At 41.4% G+C, this 22,198-nt stretch overlaps 1 protein-coding gene and 1 pseudogene across 7 annotated transcripts in view; one reads left to right on the top strand and one right to left on the bottom strand.

The window, feature by feature from the left end:
- MON2 (MON2 homolog, regulator of endosome-to-Golgi trafficking) overlaps positions 1–9,696 on the bottom strand; it is a 119,410-nt gene extending 109,714 nt beyond the window's left edge. For 4 of the 7 annotated variants that reach the window (XM_019835165.3, XM_019835166.3, XM_011284068.4 and 1 more), the window contains exon 1: positions 9,172–9,695. In XM_019835165.3, the coding sequence (XP_019690724.1) occupies positions 9,172–9,282 (111 nt within the window). In that variant the 5' untranslated portion in view covers positions 9,283–9,695. Of the gene's footprint in view, positions 1–9,171 lie in introns of all 7 variants that reach the window. The other 3 variants (XM_019835167.3, XM_045062016.1, XM_023257184.2) reach the window with 2 other exon arrangements.
- LOC102900041 lies at positions 532–1,063 on the top strand (annotated as a pseudogene).
- Positions 9,697–22,198: the final 12,502 nt, after the last annotated feature.

Genomic DNA, 22,198 nt, shown 5'->3' with positions numbered 1-22,198 from the left:
TCTTCTATAACATATAATTGGTTTACAACCCCAAACTCTGAAAGATATATACCTACATGGCATCTAATTCAAAACCTCTGACCTGGGCACCTGGGTGGCTCAGTCAGTTAAGCATCTGACTCTTGATTTCCACTCAGGTCATGATCTCATGATTGGGAGATGGGGTCCCATGGAGCCTGGGTCAGGGATTGCAATGGGTGTGGAGCCTACTTAAGATTCTCTCTCTCCCTCTCTTTCTGCCCTTCCCCAGCTCTACCCACGGGTACATGTGTACTGTCTCTCAAACACAAACAAACAAACAAACAAAACACTGCCCCAAAACAAACAAAAAAACCCAACCAAATAACAACAACAACAAACCCTGGCTTCTACAAAACAACAACAACAACAAAAGTTCTTTAACATATCAAATGAAAGACTGAAATGCAGGGGCACCTGGGTGGCTCAGTTGGGTAAGCTTCTGAGTCTTAATTTTGGCTCAGGTCACGATCTCACAGTTCATGACATGGAGCCCAGAGTTGGGTTCTGTGAGCAGAGAACCTACTTGGGATTCTCTCTCTCCCTGTCTCTCTGGCCCTCCCCAGCTCATGCTTTTTCTCTCTCAAAATAAGTAAACTCCACTTGCAAGCAAGTGAGCAGAGGGCTGTTCAGCTGCAAGAGTGGAGCAAGCCTAAGTCAAAGGAACTTGTTTCTTCAAGCTCTTCGGGCAGTGATTCTGAGTGTCAGGTTGACAAAAAGTTAAAGCGGAAAAGGCAGGTTACTCCAGAAAAACCTGTAAAGAAGCAAAAGACCGGTGAGACTTCAAGAGCCCTATCATCCTCTAAGAAGAGTAGGAGCCACAAAGATGATAACATGTTTCAGACTGGGAAAATGAGGTATGTCAGTGTTCGAGACTATAAACGGAAAGTCCTAATTGATATTAGAGAATACTGGATGGATCAGGAAGGTGAAATAAAACCAGGAAGAAAAGGTATTTCTTTAAATCCTAAGCAAATGGAGCCAGCTGAAGGAACAGATTTCTGACACTGATGATGCAGTAAACTGTAAAATCAGAGCCATATAAAACCTGTACTGTTCTAGTTGTTTTAATCTGTCTTTTTACATTGGCTTTTGTTTTCTAAATGTTGTTTTCCAAGCTATTGCATATTTGGATTGCAGAACAATTTGTAAGATGAATACTTTTTTGTAATGTACATTATTAAAAATGTTCTGACTGAAGCTGATTGTCAACTTTACTAAGGAGGATTACTTTGTGCCCACCACCTACTGTAAAATAAAATCAAGTAATACAATATTAAAAATAATAATAATAAAAACAAAAAATAAGTAAACGTAAAAAAATGCAGATTACATGTGGATCGCTATATATATATATATATATATATATATATATATATATATATGATATTCCTATACATATGGTATCCCTTTTCTTTCCTTTTAAAAAATTTAACCTCTAAAAAGTAACTAATTAGTACCTCCTAGATATACAAATACTTTGCACTATGGTGAACAGAAGTATAAACAAGATGTAAAACTGACCCTTTAAGGTGCTATTTAGACCCCCCCCCCAAAAAAAAAACCTAAAATAACTAAACAAAAGGTAAAACATAAGACTTATATGGAAATAACTTATAAAATAAATTTAAATTTTTTTTTATGTTTGTTTATATTTGAGATAGGGAGAGACTGCACGTAAGCAAGGGAAGGGCAGAGAGAGAGAGGGAGACACAGAATCTGAAGCAGGCTCCAAGCTCTGAGCTGTCAGCACAGAGCCTGATGCAGGGCTCAAACTCACAAACCATGACATCATGACCTGAGCTGAAGTCCGACGCTTAACTGACTGAGCCACTCAGGGTACACCTAAAATATGTTTAAATGAAAGTTAAGAAAAGAGAAGAAAACATATTAGTTTGAAAACGTGGGCAGGAGCTGTAACTGTTTTTGCTCTAACAACTAACAGTACATAGCACAGAGTAGGTACTCAAAAACTATTTCATGAACAAATGAATGAAGGGAATGAGGGGAGAAATTAGAAAATTATCTGTAAAGTTGATTTATTTATGCAACAAACAGATAAGCAACATTTAAAGTGGGATTCAATGAAAGGTAGGACCTTAATTTAAAAAGAGGAGAAGGTGGGCACCTAGGTGGCTCAGTTGGTTAAGCAGCTGACTTAGGCTCAGGTCATGATCTCACAGTTTGTGAGTTCGAGCCCCAAATCAGGCTCGTTGCTGTCAGCGCAGAGCCCACTTTGGATCCTCTGTCCCCCTCTCTGCCCCTCCCCTGCTCACGCTCTCTCAAACATTTAAAAAAAAAAAAAAAAAAAAGGAGAAGGAGATTATGGGCCAGCAAAAGGAACCTCAGAAGCATGGAAGAGAGAAGCAGCAGGATATATCTGGAGAATAAATAGCAGGCAATACACCCTGGCTGAAGTACAAAGGCATATCAGGAAAAACCGAGGACGATGAAGCTAGAAAGGAAGGTTGGGATGATCAAGGAGGGTCTTAAATGCTATACTAAGGGGTCCAGTAAGTAGAGAGTAGCCATTAAGGGTTTCTGAGCTGCTTAAGTATATTAAGCTAGTGGTTACATATAGAATGGTTTTTCTTTCCATTTTTTTAATGTTTATTTTTGAGAAAGAGAGAGACACAGACACTCTGTGAGCAGGTGAGGAGGGGCAGAGAGAAGGAGAGACACAGAACCCGAAGCAGGCTCCAGGCTCCGAGCTGTCAACACAGAGCCCAACGCGGGGCTCAAACTCACAAACTGCGAGATCATGACCTGAGCTGAAGTGGGACATTAAACTGACTGAGCCACCCAGGCACCCCACCATACAGAATGATTTTTTTTTTGTGTGCCATTGATGCATATTAACGGCCAGGTATTTGAAATTTGGTACTACAATAATAAGCTGAGAAAACAGAAAAAAGAAGAGGTATGTTGGAAACTACAGAGCAGGAAGGAACAGCTGACAATGAATAAAGAAAGAGAACTGAGGGGGAGGAGATAGCCAAATGTGACTAAGGTAAGCAACAGTGATAAATGCCATTAACAGAACAAGTGAAATGTGGGTAAAGGGCAAGTTTTAGGGCAAATAAGTTTAACTACAAAAAGTCCTATGTCAAGTATGGGAAAGATATTCTGGTCTAAGGAAAGACACTGGTCTATCCTCAGGAAAGAGAGCAGAGTACACGGAGTAGATTCAGGAGTCCTCAGCATCAGGGTAAAGCCCTGGCAGCTTTACTGGGGGTAATAGAAGACAGTAATGAGGGAGGAGCATGCAGAAGAGGCCTGAAAACAGAGCTTGGGATACAATTCTACATAAACATGAAGGGAAGGAATACTGAGAGAGAAGGAGTAATAGGAAAGTAGAGTGCTACAAACATCAAAATGAGAGAATGGCAACATGGAAAGAATGATGAATAGTAACAAATAATGAAGCAAGGCAGACAAATGGAAACAATGATAGAAACAAGTAAGTACATTTTGACGGCATCTTGCAGCTCAGAGTAATGGAGAGGAGTTAGAGACAGATGCACAGGGAGCCACAGCCCAGTTCTTCCACTTTCTAGATCTACTAACTTATGTAAGTTACTGAGCCAAGAGGAAACCATAATTTCCTCATCACTAAAATTAAAATAGCATCTTGTAATAAAGTAAATGGATGCAACCTCCCTAGCCTAATGGAAAGACAATACTTTACTCAACACTGAGTCAACTTCATAAAAATAAAGGCAGTCTCTCATTCATTTTTTTTATCTTTCGCCATGCTTTATACTTAAGAAACTAATAAATTTCTATTAAATTATAACAGTAACGGCAAAACCCAGTGTTTCGTACATGACTGAAAATAAGCTATGCTTATATAAAAGAAAAAAGAAAAATAATTCCATTTTTGGAGTATGTCTTCCTTTTTGGTTTATGAGCCAGATAAATGTCATTTATTTCTTCTGTATCACCAAAGCACAGTGCTAAAAAGATAATCAATACATTTGACTAAAGTATGTTTCCACTGATCTTTGCTTATTCACTTCCTTCATAAAAGTAAAAATGCAATGGCCAAAAACTTAGTAAAAAATAAATTATTATGTTTTATACTTTAATAATAAATTTCACTGGTTATGGAACTTTAATAAGTGTATAATACAGGTTATAGAATAACCAAAAGCTTTTTAAAGAAATCTCACTGTAAAAATGCTCTTAGAATACTGCAATAATCTAGCAAAATTTTCCTCGAAGTCCTAGTGAAAAAGTTGTGCTTATATATTCTTGAAGTTAACATCTAAATTGTTTATTGGAAGAAAATGAATTTAATGAGACTTAGGAATCTAATATAACTTTTATGGAATAAAGTCAAAGAAAGAGCAGAGTCAAAACAAAGCAAAAAAACAAAGGTCAAAGGCCGCATGCACATCTAACACAATTATCTAAAATTGCATTGTATAGGAAAGTAAGTCTTGACCAAAATGACTTCTAACTCCTTACCATAATTGTCATTATTTATGTGACTGGTGCTGGCAAGTTTTTTTAAATAAATTATGAAAATTAATTTATTTCATTATGTAAAACATCGACCTATTCTGTCATACTTCTGAGAGAAAGAACACAATTGGTTGTGTCATGAGCAAATCTGTCCAACTAACGTCATCAGAAAAAACAACTATAGTACGTTATAAAATGCTAAACCCAAATAGCTCCCAATGAAACATGTAATAAACATTATCCAGCCCTCATTCTCCGCTGTCACAAGGTCCTGAAAATGAGATCTTCTCCCTACCAGAAAAGCCAACTGACTTGATCTTCAATCTCCAAATAGCTGGTTAAAGGGAGAATCCTGTCATGGTGAGTAAAAAGCATCTCTTTCACCAAACTAACACATAAAAAACACTGGGCCCTGAGGAACTCTACCACAAGAACTTCTGCTTTTTAAAGCAAAAATCCCTGCCCACCTAGGTTCTGTCAAGCCCACATACACAAGGGGAAACAAAGACAGCATAGGAAGACGACTTGCACTTTTTTACTATTTAAACCCTTCCTGATTCCACCTCACTAAAAAAGAGAGAGAAAATCCATTCAAAACCCTAATTCTGACCACCTCAGCTTAAATGGTCTTCATCCCCTTCCTCTTCTACCACCCATTCCCTGGACTTCATCATCCTCTAGTGCAGCATGACTTGGCAATCTGAAATCCAACATCCCTTTCCTGTGCCAATCCTGGTCCTTCTAGCTCTCCCACCGCTCTTTGATTAAATTGGCGCTGCTAGTCCCTTAACCCTTCCATCTTCTTCCAATCAATCAAAGTTTTATGTATTTCCTTCTTTAGAAATAGAACACAGATCTTACGATCTATCATCATTTCAACCACTTTTCCTGCCAAGACTCTTTAGTGTCCCAGGTTAATTTCTCCTCCACTTCTACAAAGCAATCCACTGCTCCTCTTAAACTTTCTACCCATCACTCCTTTCATCACCAATTGCTCCCAGCAATATGCTTGTTTCCTACCTTACCAAGAATAGAGGCCATAGGCCAAACTATCCACGACTTCCTATCTCTCCACAATGTCCCTCCTTCAAATTTATCACATTCAAACTCATTTTTTTCTTCTTCCCTTCCTCTGTCAGAAGAAAATATGTTCCTTCTCAGAGTGACAGCCAGTTCATTTACTTATGCCCTTGAAACTCCAGCTTCTCAGGGACCTTGCTCTGCCAAGTATTCCCTCTCTCTCCCATTTCCTTAACCTTAGTCAGCTGCCTCTTTCCCTTTACTGCTGTTGTTTCCCAAACTTCCTTCTTCGGCTCTGACATTCTCATTCCAGACCCATCTTATCTACTCCTATGGTTTCTATTATCATATATAAACTGATACTCCTAAATCTGAAATTCTAGACCTCCTCCTTAAGAACCAAACCATCACTTTCAAATACCTACTGGTGAGTTCCACTTGACACACACATAAATGTTAAACTTATTATATTCACGACTACTCACTTTGCCCAAAAACATCACCTCCTCTTACGTTCCTTCTCTTAGTGATCTACCCAGTTTCCCAAGCCAGAACCTGGGAGGCATCATAGATTTCTTTCTCTACATTATATAAAAGGTCACTATGCCCTGATAATTTAAACTGCTAAGTCTCTTTTTAATCCATACTCTCTCTTTCACACATGACTATCACAATGCAAGCAACCTCCTGTCTACCTCTACTGCTACCTCGACACAGGCAATCATCACTTTTTAAAATTTACTCTCTTCGTCAATGTTAGTCCCCTCTAATTCTTCCCATGAATACTGTTACGGAAATGCTACTAAATATGAATTTGATATTATTCCCTCTCTTAAAAACCTTTAATGGCTCCTAATTACCTTCAGCATGAAATTTATTTAACATGGAATACAAACTTGTGCTAATTTCTCTGCCTAGAATGACCGCCCCCTTCTTCTATTGGCTTGCTTCTACTCATCCTATTAAGACTCAACTGAAGAATTACAAACTCTCTCTGACATACTTCCAAGCTCAGTTGGATCCCTCTCATTTGTTTCCAGAATAATGCCTGCAAATAGAAAATGACCAAAATGTTTTATTCATTAAATACATAAACATAAAGCTTCAGAGATTAGTGCCTCTGAAGGCAGTGAGCGTCACTTTCAGAAAAGCAATTTTACAAAGCTTTAAGGTAATTTTTAAGGCAAAGAAAAAATTATTCATACAAGTATTCCAGAACAGATTAGCTAGTACACTTGTCCTAAAAAAGTTACATTGCTGTAACATAAAGATTCATATTTAAGGACTAAGAAAAATAAGCTGGTGCTGACAGCTCAGAGCCTGGAGCCTGCTGCAGATTCTGTGTCTCCCTCTCTCTCTGCCCCTCCCCTGCTTGCACTCTGTGTCTCCCTCTCTCAAAAATAAATAAACATTAAAAAAAAAGTGCTGGGGAAGGAGATCTGCCTTCCAAAGTACATATACAATTACCACTGTAAGTTCTTAAGTACCCTTATAAGAAGTCCAGAAGTATTTTTCAACTAATAACTGTGAAGATACTGGGAGAGTGTTACCTAGCAAATCAGTATACAGATGGAAAAGCTTTTTATACTTAGAAAGGCCTTGCCTTGGGGCACCTGGGTGGCTCAGAAGGTTAAGTGTCCGACTTCAGCTCAGGTCATGATCTCATCCTCCCTTCATCCCCCAAATAAATAAAACTAAAAACTTAGCAGTTTCTTAGAAAACAAAAGCCAAAATTGCTATTAATTTATCAGGAAAAATTTAATTCAATCAAAATATTTCTTGAAAGTCAAGGGTCCCTCCTATAAAATCATCACTCTTAGACTAATTACTTCATTACTGTTTTAAACTGGTAACACAGAGATAGTCATTTTCTAATTCCTAAAGTGGACCCCTAAGCATATTAGAAGTGCCACTGGTTAAGACGTCAAGGTTCTTACATTCAACAAATTCTTACGGAGTAGGTACTATATAGGAAATTATGTATCAGAGATAATCACACCAAGAATGATTTTTGCCATTACCTCAAAGAGTAGTGCAATCACCAAGTATTTCTTTGGCCAATGTCCAAATAAAAGAGCTAATGAGCTATATTTAAAGTTCCTAGATTAAATGGACTGAGTTCTAGGACTCTGTAAATTACCTGTTTGGAATTCTGAATGCATTTTCTAAAAAAAATAAGGTAATAAATGGCAACTAAATTCTCAAACAAGTCCACAAAGGCCTTTATATGTAATATAGAGGAATCTTAGTTTCTATATAAATTATAAGAGCTGCGAACAATCAGTTCTATAAATTATTGTCAAAAATACAACAGAACAGTCTAATTCTTTAAAATTCTTTAAAACTGCTTAATTCCTTAAAATTACTTATTATAACTTTCAGCAGAAAATGACACAGAGAAAATAATTAAAATTGATATCACAAGCTATTGAGTATCTGAAATAAAATATATTTCGATAGTTATCTTTCCAAAAGTGGCACATCAGGTTCCCATTATTGGGTAATATTTGCTTACTTTATTAAAGGAATAGTAGATGGAGCATGTTGAAGACTAATGAAACCAAAAGCACTTACAGAAAAGTTAAGATTCCTTGGAAGCCTAAAATCCAAACTTTATTGGGTAAGTTTTAATTACAAAACCTTTATAAAGGCAAAACATTTAAGTTAATATGAAACATCCCAAAATTCCTAGTAAACTTTTGGTGAATCGTAAATAGTAAATAAAATTGCTGGTAGGCCAAACTATATTATAGAAAAATAAAAATGATTGCTTTTACAAGTTTATCACTGAAATATCTTGTTCCCGATATGAGAAAGGAAATTGGGAAGCATTTTTAAAATGTTTCAGAGAAATAAAATGGCATCTTAAGAGAAAAAAATCAATAGTGATTAAACGTCAAATTTTTCAGTTTAGGAAAGATTTGGAGAATTCATACAAATAATTAACTGGAACCTCTTTAATAATACCCTTTTTGCTCTGACGACTTTACCATCATAATCCAGTAAGTCCACCCTTTAACCCTATTTACACAGGAAAGAAAACTGAAGCTCAAAGAGGTTAATATGTATTTCAAAGTGTACTGGATTTGACTCTAAACCCAAACTTCCCATTAAAGTATTGCTAATAACAAGGCTTAACATAATTATTGCGGGTCTTCAATATTTGTCATAAGTTAAGTGGCTGAATAATTTATTAACACTTCGTGGTACTGACAGAGTGAAGCTGCATGACACAAGACAACAAGGAAGGCTACTCCCCTTTGAGTGACACACACTTTAAACGGGAGGAGCACAGCTGTCACCGCAACGATGGATGATAGTTTTAGAAGCAACAAACCTAAGTTTTTTCAATTCTGGCTTGGCTAGTTTCAAGCTTGAAAAAGGCCAGAAAAGGCGAGGGTAAGACACATTCAGCTGAATTAGCTGCATCGGCTCACTCCGCGAACTTCATTCCTAAATCCGGAGGACAGGAGTGGAGAAAATCAAAGCTCCCCAGACGTCTCCAAAGGAAACTCTAAAGAGCGCTTGTGGAACAACCCACCGACTAGCAAATCTGGAAAGGTGAGGATCAAATTAAAATCAGACAGGAGTTTGGGAGCGAAGGACTGGATCTAATAGGACCAGACATGCTCACCGTGCCCTCTCCCGACGTCACCCAAAGCTTACCTCTTTGACAGGTGGGAATTTCTTCTTGCATTCCAGGGACAAGGCCCGTAAATCGCTCTGCATGTTCTCCAGCAGCTTCTTCACTGCCTCGGGGCTGTTGGTGCCGGACATGATCTACCAAACTACAATCCAATTTGGGCGGCGCAAACGAACTCCAGCACGGTCAGCTCCTTCGGGCGACCGGCAGCTCCCTCAGAGCGCCTCCGGCCCTTCCTCAGCGCGCCTCCTGGGCTCCGCGGGGCTCGGCCCGGCCTGGACTACGAACCCACAGCGTACCCGAGCGCCCCCCGCAGCCTTCTCGCAACTCTCGCGGCTCCTCTCCGAGGCGCCCCCCCCCCCGGTCGCCCCGCCCCGCTAGGCTCCAGCGGCTCTGGCCGAGGAGCCCACAAGGCGGGCAGGTCCCTCCCGCTGCCGCGGGGTCCGGCCGCACAGTTCGTCAGCAGCCAACCTGGCAAAATCTCCGGCGCTGGCCGCCCAAGCCCTCCAGACTTGCCGACGCCATTAGCCGAGTCGCCCACAATTCCGAGCGCGGCCGGGACACGTCAGCCGCACTTCCGGGCACCGCGGCCACCGCCCCCGCCGCGGCCAACTGGGGCGGTGAGCCGCAGGCGGGGCGTGGCCAGGGGCGTGGTCACGTCTGGGGCTCGGTCGGCTCCCGGAGGGGCTGCTTTCCCCAGCTCGACTTTGGGACCCGCTAGGCGTGGGCCACCATTTGCCTCGTCTAAATTTGCTTCTTCGTAGATATGTGACAGCTGTCAGAATGGAGCCACGTGTATCTTGGCGTGTCTCTTGGGGTGTGTTCGTGTTATATTGTATTTCGGTGTAAACACTTTGCTTCCTTTTGTTTTAATCTTCATCCGTCTTGTCCCTCGTCATTTCTGCCCCCTGGAATCTCTGGGCTAGTGGCCCCAAACCAATGCCTACCTCCTGTTAATTTTATTTTCCTCCTAAGTACCTAAATTGCAATTCCTCCACAGAGTTGCACAAAGCATACTGGTGCGCTTACTGCGAAGTAGTCCTTTATTTCCCTAATTTGTAAAATGACAGAGAAAACTACCCTTTGTTCCAAAACCCTCCGCTGGCCTTCCATTTTGCCCACGGTAAAAGTCAGAATTCCTCCTTACACCTGCCAGGAGCCACGCGATCTGCCCCGCCCCCTTTTACCGCCAGTTTTCCAGCTAAAAGGCGTTGGGATGTTGTCCCCCTCTGTTTTGTTCCCTTCTTATCTCCGGCACTTAGAATAGTTCTTGGCATATAGTAGATGATCAATAAATATTTTATTTTATTTACATTTTTAAATGTTTGTTTATTTTTGAGAGACAGAGCATGAGCAGGGAAGGGGCAGAGAGAGAGAGGGAGACACAGAATCTGAAGCAGATCCAGGCCCTGAACTGTCAGCACTGAGCCCCACGCAGGGCTCAAACTCAGAAACAGTGAGATCATGACTCCAGCCAAAGTCGGATGCCCAACTGACTGAGCCACCTAGGCGCCCTGATCAATAAATATTTTAATGAATGAATGCAAAAATAATTTTGGTGCTTAAATAAGAAACCAATATAAAAGCCTTTATTAGGTAACAAATATTAAGTGAGACACAAGTAAGCAGAAAACTTACCTGTGCTTCCCAAGATCTAGGTCCGTGTGCTTTTGCCCAAAACATCTTGCAACCACTGAGTAGGAAGCAGAGGAAGGTAGAGGGAAAGCCTGAACCAGGGTAGAGGTAGGAGATGAAGAAAGGAACACCTCAGACAACTGAGCGGATGACATCATTGCAGTAGGCAGGGCAGCGGACTGAGATTGTCAGTGGGAGGAAGGATTTGGCCCTAAAATAAGCCTTGCACGACAAGTACTTTGTAAACTAAATAATTTTTTCCTCATCTGACAAGAAGTAACACAAGGATGGATAAAGATAGCAGATAAGGTAATAGAGCTCTCAGAACACTAGTTTGTATCATTTGTGCCTATTGTGACTTTGGGAAATTTGATAGGTCCTATAACATAAGCTTTATATATTAAAACCTGTGAATTTATAAAACAAAATCTTAGGTAGAATATATGGCAGACATTATTCTTGAGGTCCCAGGGAACTTTGAAAAATGATCCTCTTGTGGGGCGCCTGGGTGGCTCAGTCAGTTGAGCCGGGTTAAGCCCCAGACTCTTGATTTCAGCTCAGGTAGTGATCTCAAGGTCATGGGATGGAGGCCCATTGGGCTCCACACTGAGCTTGGAGCCTGCTTAAGATTTTCATTCTCTCCCTCTCTGCCCTTCACCCCCGCTGCTGTGCAATCTCTCTCTCTCAAAAATCAAATTAAATAAATAACAAAACCAAATAGTTTTCTATGTACATATGCCCAGGGAGATTGTACTGCCACAGAAACAATGCATGGCTTTATGCCAAAACCAACCAAGTTAGCAGGGGTAAAAATCATTCTTGATTCTACAAGTTAAGAAATCAGCTAGGTGAAACAGGGTGGCTCAGTCGGTTAAACATTCAACTTGGGCTCAGGTCATAATCTCACAGCTTGTGAGTTTGAGCCCCAAGTCAGGCTCTAGGCTGACAGCTCAGAGCTTGGAGCCTGCTTGGGATTCTGTATCTCCCTCTCTCTCTGCCCCCCACCCCTGTTCATTCTCTCTCTCTCTCTCTGTCTCAAAAAAAATAAACATTAAAGAATGTTTAAATAAAAAGAGTTATCAATAAGCTTTAAACTCCTAGTTGAAAATTAGGAAACCTGTGTCTTTTTCTCTTTTTCTGAGACTTTGTTGTGAATCTTTTGGAAAATGTATTTATTTAACAATGAGCATATATTCATGTGTAACAAGAAAACTTGTCCAATGACATTCTAAAATATCTGTCTCAGGTGATGGTGAAATACAAATGTAACTCATTTTACCTTTCTAGTTGTTCAATCCCTCAGATTTCACCATCATTCACTTATTCTCCTCTTGGATTTTTCTCTCTTCTACCTACTCCTTAGAGATTAGTATTTCCCAGAATTCTATTATTTACTTTCTTTTCTTTATTTTCTACTCTGGAAAATATGCACACCAATGGTTTCAATTACTACCAACCTATTTAAAAAAAATTTTTTTAGTGTATATTTTTGAGAGAGAGACAGAGCGCAAGCAGGGGAGGGGCAGAAAGTGAGGGAGACTCATATTCCAAAGCAGGCTCCAGGCTCTGAGCTGTCAGCACAGAGCCCCGTGTGGGGCTCAAATTCACAAACCGTGAGATCATGACCTGAGCCGAAGTCGGACGCTCAACTGATTGTGCCACCCAGGTGCCCCTATAACTACCAACCTATTGATAATACCCTGTATAACCTCCATATTGACAAATAGCAATAGAATGTCAGATTAACAGAAATACTACAGCAGGTATGTGGTTGCAATATCAGCTAAGAGATGGACATTCGAGTTTCTAAACCTTCCAAATATTTAAACTTTCTGGAATACATAACATCAGACCTTCTAGAAACTTCACTTCCCCTTCTTGTCCTACCTTATATATGTAAAGATAGATTGGTCCTATACATAGAATTCTCTAGAGACCATCTCACTTAGGCAAGGAAGCTCATCAATCTCAAGTTATATAATGCACAGCGTGATAGCTAAGGAAGCCTGCAGAGAATACTTAGACATGAAAACTCCTTTGATGCTCAGCTTCCCTAGGCTAACACAGCCTAGTCCAAGTACATTCCTGAATTTAGTACTAAGGGAATAAAACAAGAAACTGTTACTGGAATATCTCTGAGAATCATGATATCAAGCCCTTATACATAAATGTGTAACTCCAGAGCTCTTGTGTGAGATCCAAACGTGAATATTCCGCTGCCTACTGGACATCCTTACCTGGAAGTCTCATTGGCACCTATACTCCTTCCCAAAAAGAGGTTGATTCTTTTCATACATTTTCTTTCTCAATGAGAGAAATTGGTTGCCACTATCCATCTGGTTACCCAAATCAGGAAACTAAGAATAAAACTTGACTCTTAACCCTCCCTTATCCTCTACATCTAAGCTGAATCAAACTCTGTTACATTCATCCCCCTTTGTAAATTTCAGTTCATCCATTTTATCCATTCTCAGGCCATCATCATCTCCCACTGGTTTAAAACAACAATTCCCAATGTACAACCCCTACCTCTCTCTAGTCCATTTTTCATTTATTTTCCACACTTGTGTCAGAGTCCTCTTTCTAAAATCAAAGTATGAAGCCTTTTATGATTTTCTAATGTTTTGAGATTAAAGCCCAAACTCCTTTACATGGTGTACTAGTTAGATTCTTTTAGACACCTCAAACAGTAGGGCTTCAAATAAATAACCCATGTGAAAGTAAGAGACCAAGGAATTTCAGCCACAAGAGAGAGCCTTCTGGAAACATAGGAAAAGCTTGGTTTCACAGAGCCTAAAATGTAGTTTGGAAAACTAGAAAGCCCTTGGGTGTTCATACTGCTTGACTCATCTCAGCAGCTGTTATGTTGCTTCCTTCTCCCTCATCTGATCCTGAAGTATTACCAAGACAATCTCCTTCATGTTTCTGCTAATATTTCTCCTGCTTCTACCAACCAGTTGCCTCACTCCTGACTCCACATGTCACCAGGATCCAGTTCTCTCAAAGCTTTAGTTTCCTCGTGGCATCTGCTCTTTTCTCCTTTCTCTATGTCCACTTAACTTCTGTTCTCTACCCTTCCAACTACATACTCTCTCTTGATGTGTCACATTCAAATTTTTAAAGAGAAAATATCGAAGTAGTTGAACAATCGAGTATCAATTCTGTATTTCAATTTCGCTATGCTTTTTGCTGGACTGCCTTCTAGGTCACTGAAAAGAATACAGATCAACTGTCCTTGGAGACAGAACCAGGAGACACCCCTGATTCCAACAGCTGTGGTCAAAGGTGATTGGTTTATGTGGTCAGGGTAAGGAGTTCACATGATACAGAACATGGATAACTATGTTGAAGAAAATATATCAGAGATCTGTTAGTTGGATGAGTTAATATGAAATTTTATCTGCAAATGTATTTGGGGTTTTTTTTATGTTTATTTTTGAGAGAGAGAGAGACAGAGACAGAATATGAGCTAGAGAGGGGGCAGAGAGAGGGAGAAACAGAATCCAAGGCAGGCTCCAGGCTCTGAGCTGTCAGCACAGAGCCCAATGCAGGGCTCGAACCCACCAACCATGAGATCATGACCTGAGCCGAAGTCGGAACTTAGGCTGAGCCACCCAGGCACCCCTATATGCAAATGTATTTGTAAATGCTTTCTTACCCACTTCTTATCAGTAATTATATTCTAAGTATTATGTATAATTTAAACTTTATATTTAGAGATGAAAATATGTTAAACTCATAATTAATAGTTGTTATGAATTAAAATTTTAGACTTATTTCAGTCTTACTCTATTGTCTTTTTTTCCGTCATCATTAATTCTTTATCTCTGAATTACTTTTCCTGAAAGGAATTCAGTTTTACAGTTTTCTCTTTCAAAGAATTTTCCAGAGTCCAGAAATTATTAGTCTTTAATGGCTCTTGGTACATGCTGTCTATGTATTTCTTAAAACATATTTTCAAAGAATCCCTTAACTTTAATTTTCAGAATTAAAAATTATAACTTGCTGGCTGGTCTAAATTACATACTGACTGAAGAACACATGGTTTCTTTACAGAATAAAGAAATGATTACAAAAGACAAATTATAAGTGGAGAACCTATAATTTGCTATTTTAAACACTGTGTTCCTAGATGTAAGAATAAGTTGTTTATATGCTTCTTATGGTTACTCTTTAAATCCTTTTTTAAAGATGAATTTTTAAAAAAAAATGTTTTTAATTTTTAAGTGATGTCTACACCCAGTGTGGCACTCAAACTTACAACCCTGAGATCAAGAGTCACATGCTCTACCGATGAGCCAGCCAGGTACTCCTCCAAGATTATTTTTAAACACTTTATTTTCTGTCTTTGTTGTAACTGCTTTAAGAACATATTTTATACTTGGTGCATGAGTTTGTTGCCTGTTGCATGGAAGGTCAGCAACAATGTAGTAACAATGAAGGAACAGATTTTTAACAAGACAGCCATCTTTATTAGGGAACTTCTCTTAGCCAGTCCTTCCCAAAACCATCATATCAGTCACGTACCAGAGTGCACCTGAGTACAAATGGTGCAGAAATGGTTCTGCTGTAAAAAAGCAAAGCAACAGTCCCAGCCAAAAGATGTCCTCCACTCCTGGGATCTCAAAGAATGGTTTAAACAACAAAGGGAGCAGGGAGGAGTATACAAATTTTCCAGGTTCTTTCTACATTACAGAAGTACAGATTGAAATACTCCCTTTCAAATTTTCAGAGTCCAGAGGATCACAAACTCCTTCATTCTGTGGTGAAGATTCTCTGGAGATATTTAATAATAACAACAAATTATTTTAGAGGTATTTCCTCTAATAGTTCGGTTATTTTTATATTGCCTTGACGCTTTCTGCTCTATTCTTGCTTTCAGCTTTGTTCCTGAGACCAAAACCACACTGTCCAGTCCTCTCCAGCTTTTAAAATCACCTCTCTCACTGCTGGATCTCACGCTGGAAATCACACTGATGGTGGGGGGTTGAAGGGTGCTCAGGCCAGACTCATCATTCATAGTCTTCATTCTTTCCTGCTTTCCTGGACTCGTTTCTCATACCTGAGTCTGTTTCTCAGGTCAGCCCTACTGCCTGTATTAAGCTGAGTTCCCTGGGAGCAGACCCTAAGGAGAGATTTGTGTGTACTTAATCTATTAAGGACGTGTTCCCAGGAGAAGCCAGTAGAAAGTGGGAGCAGGGAAGTGAAAGAGGCCAATAAGAGAAAACCCCAAGGCAAGGGAGATCTCTTAAACACCAGCCACTGGCCAAAAGCTCCCTTAGGTAGTATGGCTTTCCAAATATGTGGAGCAAATTAACCCCAGAAGTCCATGGGCAGCACTTTGGGAGCAACATCATGCTGAAAGTCTTCCAGGTGAACTGGGGAGACCCCACGCCTTCGACCCAGCCCACTCCCAAAGGTGTCATGGAAGGTTCTTGGTCTTCTCATGAGAAAGAATTCAAGGAGAGCAACACAAGTGGGAAAATTTATTAAAGCAAAAGTACACTCTTGAGGTGTGAGAGCAGGTGAGCTGAGAGAGAGAGGGAGAGAGTGAGAGAGAGAGAAAGAGAGAGGATTGAGAGACGAATGGCCTGGGATTTGGGTTTTTATCTTTTACTGACAGCTGTTAACTAGGGGGTGAAACATTCATTACTTGAGGCAGAGATGCAGGATTTCGCACCTTTTCTTCCCACGTTGGTCAGGGGCTTCCTGTCATGGCACCCACCATCATGGGCCTTTCTGGTTTGATCCGGCTTCTTGTAGAGTGCTGCCAGGATAGGCCTCTGACTCTTCCGATAGCTGGGCATGACTTCCTTGTTGCTGGCCTCCAGGCATCCTGTTAGAACCTAACTGCCTATTCTGGCAAAAGAAGCATAACAGGAGTGTCTGGGTGGCTTAGTCAGTTGAGTGTCCAACTTTTGATTTTGGTTCAGGTCATAATTCCAAGGTCGTGGGACCGAGCGCTGTATCGGGCTCCAAGCTGAGCATGGAGCCTATTTAAGATTCTCTCTCTCTCCCTCTGCCCTTCTCCCCGCACGCCCCCACCCCATCCCCCCCACTGCTCAGTGCTCTCTCTCTCTCTCTAATAATAATAATAATAATAATAACAATAATATCAAGAAGAAGGAGAAGAGGAAGGAGAGGGAGGAGAGGGAGAGGGAGGAAGAGGAGGAGAAGAGGAAGAAGAAAGGAAGAAGAGAAAGACGGGGAGAGGGAGGAGGAGGAGGGAGAGGAGGAGAAGGAGGGAGAGGAGGAGGAGGAGGAGGAGGATGAGGAGAAGACCAGACAAGCTACACAGAAATGATAGAAGGGGCAGGGATCTGGGCAGAATGCTCACTACACTGTCTTACTGGGCCACTGACAGTCATTGCTTATTGTGGATCAGCTTATTGGTGAGACCCTCTCCCCCTGGCCTTCATCATTAGAGCAGCACTCTCTCTGCAGTGCTCTCTCAGCATCATCTAACCCAGTGGTTCCCAACTGAGGGAGGACAATTTCCCCCCTCCCATCCTGTCATCCTCCCTGCACTGGGACCCCTTGGCAATGAGTGCAGACATTTTAGATTGTCACAACTTGGAGAGGGGATACTAATGGCATCTGGGCCAATGCTAAACATATTACAATGCATGCAGCAGCACCCCCCAACAATGAATTATCCAATTCAAAATGTCGGTAGTACTAAGCTTGCGAACATCAGTCCCAGTAGTTAGATCACTGTTTTGTTCTCCTATGTTTAAAACCCTGGTTTGTAAGCTATCTGGTACCCCCTCAATTCCTTAAGATTATTTTTATAAATCCCCAGACCCCTCCTTGACTGAGAGTTCCTCAATCCAGCTCCATATTATCCCCACCTGCCTGAATCTCAGAATATTGCCTGCTCTTAGGTCCCTGTATCCAAGAGTTTTGTCTGCACACATGGCTGAACATTCAGTCCCTCTGGCTGCATATTCCTGAAGTCAATGATCCACCCTGAATATTAATGCCAGGGGTTATTTGTTCATCTTTTCTTGGATTTCAAATGCCGCCTCCTCGTCTAGATTTCTTACGGCCTCAGTTTAGTTCATTCTCTGGCCGTTTCTTCCTGCTCCTCAAGCTACTGCTCATTCATCAAATGTTATTCTTCCTGCTTAGCCTTATCTCATTGCAGCGGATACATCTATGTCCAGCTGCTTTGGAGTTAAAAGATATGTCCCATAAAGCCAGTTATAGAGGTAGGAAATCATGTTGGCTTAGCTCCATATCTCCTAACTGGAGAAATCGGGAGACAGAACGTTCGTGCCAAGCAGCATCCAGACTAGGTTTGTCTTATGAGACCTCCCCTGAGTGTGAAGAGAGATAATAGTTATCATTTACGGAACAGCTGTGTGGGAAGCCCTGTACTAAATGCATTTACTATCTCATAGGACTTAACCTTTGGAAAAATCCTGTGAATGAAGAATTACTGTCTCTAGTTCATGGATGAGGAAACTCAGTCTCAAAGAGATTAATTCGGTCTCTGAAGGTCCTCTAGCTAGAAAGTAGTGAGTCAGCATTCCAGCTTTTTTGACTGTAACATGTGTGCTCCTACTTCATCTGTATTTCAGAAGTGGCATGGGGTCCCTTGAAAAATCTGCTAAAGTTGGAGGTCTGTGTCCTCCCTTCACCTGTTTCCTGCACGTGTTGTGACTGGAACCTTCCTTTCAGATTGTTTGCTTAGAAAGAACGAACTTGGGTTTGTCTTAACATTCAGTACATTTCCCTGTGAGAATAACGTATATCCCGTGTAACTGTAAGGTTATCTTTCTGTCTTACAGTTTCTTCCGTGGACAGGCCTTTGCATGATTCATAGCTATGTTCCTGGCAACTGGAATGTGTATAGTGGGCTTCGTTAACACTTGTTTTAGTTATACGGATTCTTGTCCTCAATCATAGAGGAAGAAAGGTACTGAAAAACATGACAAGAAATCAGGCAAAGAAAAATAAAATGAGGTACTGGGGTGTACATACTGGGCCACCTGCTCCCCTGCTCCTGCAGACAGGACTGGGATAAGTCTTGTGGAAGCGAGAACTGCCATGCATCTTTTCCCATGTAGCTTTCCCTGAATAGCTGCATCCTTCCCTCAAAAGATGTTTATTGAGTGAGTTAGTCAATGACTGATTGTGTGAGTACATGAATGCTGCCAGCAGAATGAGATATCTCGGGGCACCTGGGGGGCTCAGTCGGTTAGGCATCCGACTCTTGATTCTGGCTCAGGTCATGATTGCACAGTTCAGGGGATCAGGCCCCAAGTCAGGCTCTGAGCTAACAGCACAAAGCCTGCTTGGGGTTCTCTCTCTTTTCCTCTCTCTCTGTCCCTCCCCCGCTCACATTCTCTTTCTCTCTCTCTCTTTCACTCACTTTCTCTCTCAAAATAAATAAACTTTTTTTTTTTTTTAAGAATGATGGGGTACCTGGGTGGCTCAGTTGGTTAAGTGCCTGACTTTGGCCCAGGTCATGATCTTGTGGTTTTTGAGTTCGAGCCCCGTGTCAAGCCCCACGTCGAGCCTGGAGCCTGCTTCAGATTCTGTGTCTCCTTCTCTCTGCCTCTCCCCCACTCACACTCTGTCTCTCAAAAATAAATAAACATTTTTAAAAAATTTAAGGGCACCTGCGTGGCTCAGTCAATTAAGCATCCGACTTCAGCTCAGATAATGATCTCAGGGTCTATGGGTTTGAGCCCCACATCAGGCTCTGTGCTGATAGCTCAGAGCCTGGGGCCTGCTTCAGATTCTCTGTCTCCCTCTCTCTCTCTTCTCCTCCCCCTCTGTGTTCCCTCTATCAAAATTAAATAAACATTAAATTTTTTTTTTAATTTTTAAAAGAAGAATGAGATTTCTTTCTCCTGATTTTAATACCTCCCCTGTAACAATACCTGGCCACTGTGAAGGCAACAATATGTGGCACATGGTGTGTGCCAGAAATACATGTCTTAAATCTTTGAAATAAAACTTGAGTAACTACAGGAGTTCTTCTTCAGATCAATGAAAACAGTGTAGATTCTTGACCAAGTCTTGGTTACTTTGCATGCAGTAACATATGACTTTCATGACTATGGTGATATGCCCAACATTTCATAAGTCTTTCTTTTAAATAAATTACTGCATTATAAGATTAGTGACTTTATATTTTTAAAATCAGGGTCAGGGGTGAAAGAAACCAGGGAAATAGTTAAGTCCAAAAAGCTCCTTGCTTCTCAACTATCAGGAGACTCTGTGAAAGCTAGTGGCCTAGAAAATTACGATACAGTAGACGGGCATCTATGTGGTCTAGGGGCTTCAGTAAGCAAGGAATGGCCCATATCATTGAGCATGTTGATTGCACAAGATCCAGAGACACAATAGCCATGCTTTAAAGAGCAGCTTCCTGGGGTGCCTGGGTGGCGCAGTCGGTTAAGTGTCCGACTTCAGCCAGGTCACGATCTCGTGGTCCGGGAGTTCGAGCCCCGCGTCGGGCTCTGGGCTGATGGCTCAGAGCCTGGAGCCTGTTTCCGATTCTGTGTCTCCCTCTCTCTCTGCCCCTCCCCCGTTCATGCTCTGTCTCTCTCTGTCCCAAAAATAAATAAACGTTGAAAAGAAAATTAAAAAATAAATAAATAAAGAGCAGCTTCCTGGTAACATTGGACACAGAGCCTGAGCACAGCCCAGGCTTGTTTGATTGCATTTCCCCTAACCTCAGACAGCTTGACTTTTGGCTTTCTGAGGGTTATGCCAGAGTGGGGCGAGACCCAGCAGTTTCCTAGGTGCTTGTCTTTAATAGGGAAGCCAGAGAGAGCAGCCAGTGTCAGAAGGAGCATGCTAAATTTCAGGTTTCAAGAAAGAGCTAGAAAAAGAATGCAATTGCTATGACTGAGAGAACACTAGGTGCCCCAAAGCAGGAGAGCATGTTGAGGGTACAGAGGGGATCAGAAGATCTCCAGGTCAGAGGGAAGAGCCAACCTGCCGAAGCCAGTGAATTACCCAAGGTCCTTATGAGCAAGACTCTACTGGTCCTGCCACAGAACAGAGAAGTCCTTCCAAAACGAAAATGGAGAGGGCGGGGGCGGGGAACCATAATGAGCTAAGTGCCAGGAAAGACTACTGCAAAAACCCAAGTCGGTACCAGGTTCTGTGTGAAACCGAAGCTAAGATGAAAATAGAGCTGACATTATGAGTTTTCAGAATCCTGGAGCTCCCGGGGCACATACAAGTCTTGGGGTGGATCCTTGGAGAGAAACAGGATCTTAGGCAGAGATTTCCAGCATTTGAGGAAAGTCAGAACAAGGAGGAACTCCGGGTCCAGGCATAGTTTTTGGATGGGAGATCCAAGGCCCTCTCCTGCCCAGATTGAAGGAAAGGGACACGTACCACATTCTACTACCACTGAGCAGGCTCTGAGGCTGAGGGACATCCAGCAGGCACAGGATGATGAAAAACGAGAGTGATCCTTACAAAAGCATAAGGCATTTTGTCTGGTTTCTTCCACACCCGCCCCATCCCGTGTCCACACTCTAGGGAGACTCCACCTCAAACCAGGATGCTCAAGCATGGACCAAGGTTACTTTCCCAACTAAGACAGGGATGTTTTAGAGCGATGGGGTGTTTGGGGGATGTTTTTTCATCAAATAAGCCAGGAATTAATCCTCTCTCCTTTCCAAGGAGGAAAATCTCTGGAAGCAATGTTTGTATACATACCTGGACAAAAATCTAATAGCCCTGATGCTAGCAATCTTCTAAAGAGGATGGTCTCTGTTTATCATGAGCAAGGATTTTTACTGTTCCCTAATTGTTTCTTCTTAATAGCAGTGCTCTGTTGTCAATACTGAGTCGGGGTATATGTCAGGGTATCCCAGGACTTTGGGCATAGGAAATAGAAAGGGTCAACTTTATTTTTTTTTAATGTTTTCAGTGTTTTATTTGTTTTTGAGAGGGAGAGAGAGAGAGACAGAGTACGAGTGAGGGAATGGCAGAAGAGAGAGGGAGACACAGAATCTGAAGCAGGTTCCAGGCTCTGAGCTGTCAGCACAGAGCCTGACACGGGGGCTCAAACTCATGAACTGTGAGATCATGAATACAATAAAACATTCAGGAGCATTTCACAGTGTAAAAACAATAAAATCTATCAGAGCTGTCAGAGGACAAAGATGAGTGAGGGAGAAGCCTGGGACTTGAAGAGTCAGTCCCTCGGACCAACATGAAATGTTAATATGCCAAGTAGAAAGTAAATCTTGCCTAAGAGACTGTCACTCAGTTTAACAAAAAGTTATGTCGGTCAACATGTGATCCAAGGGGCTTAGAAAGGGGCAAATCATGAGATACGTTATCTAACCCTACACACTTGGGGTAGAATAGATAACTCTGGTGTCTACTGAAAAGGTAATGGGGTACCAACTGACCAGGATCATTATTTCACCCAGCATA

The sequence above is a fragment of the Felis catus genome, chromosome B4 (assembly GCF_018350175.1).
Source record: "Felis catus isolate Fca126 chromosome B4, F.catus_Fca126_mat1.0, whole genome shotgun sequence".
NCBI lineage: Eukaryota > Metazoa > Chordata > Mammalia > Carnivora > Felidae > Felis > Felis catus.
Note: the sequence above shows the minus strand (reverse complement) of the source record. Positions and strands in the feature narration are given on the sequence as shown.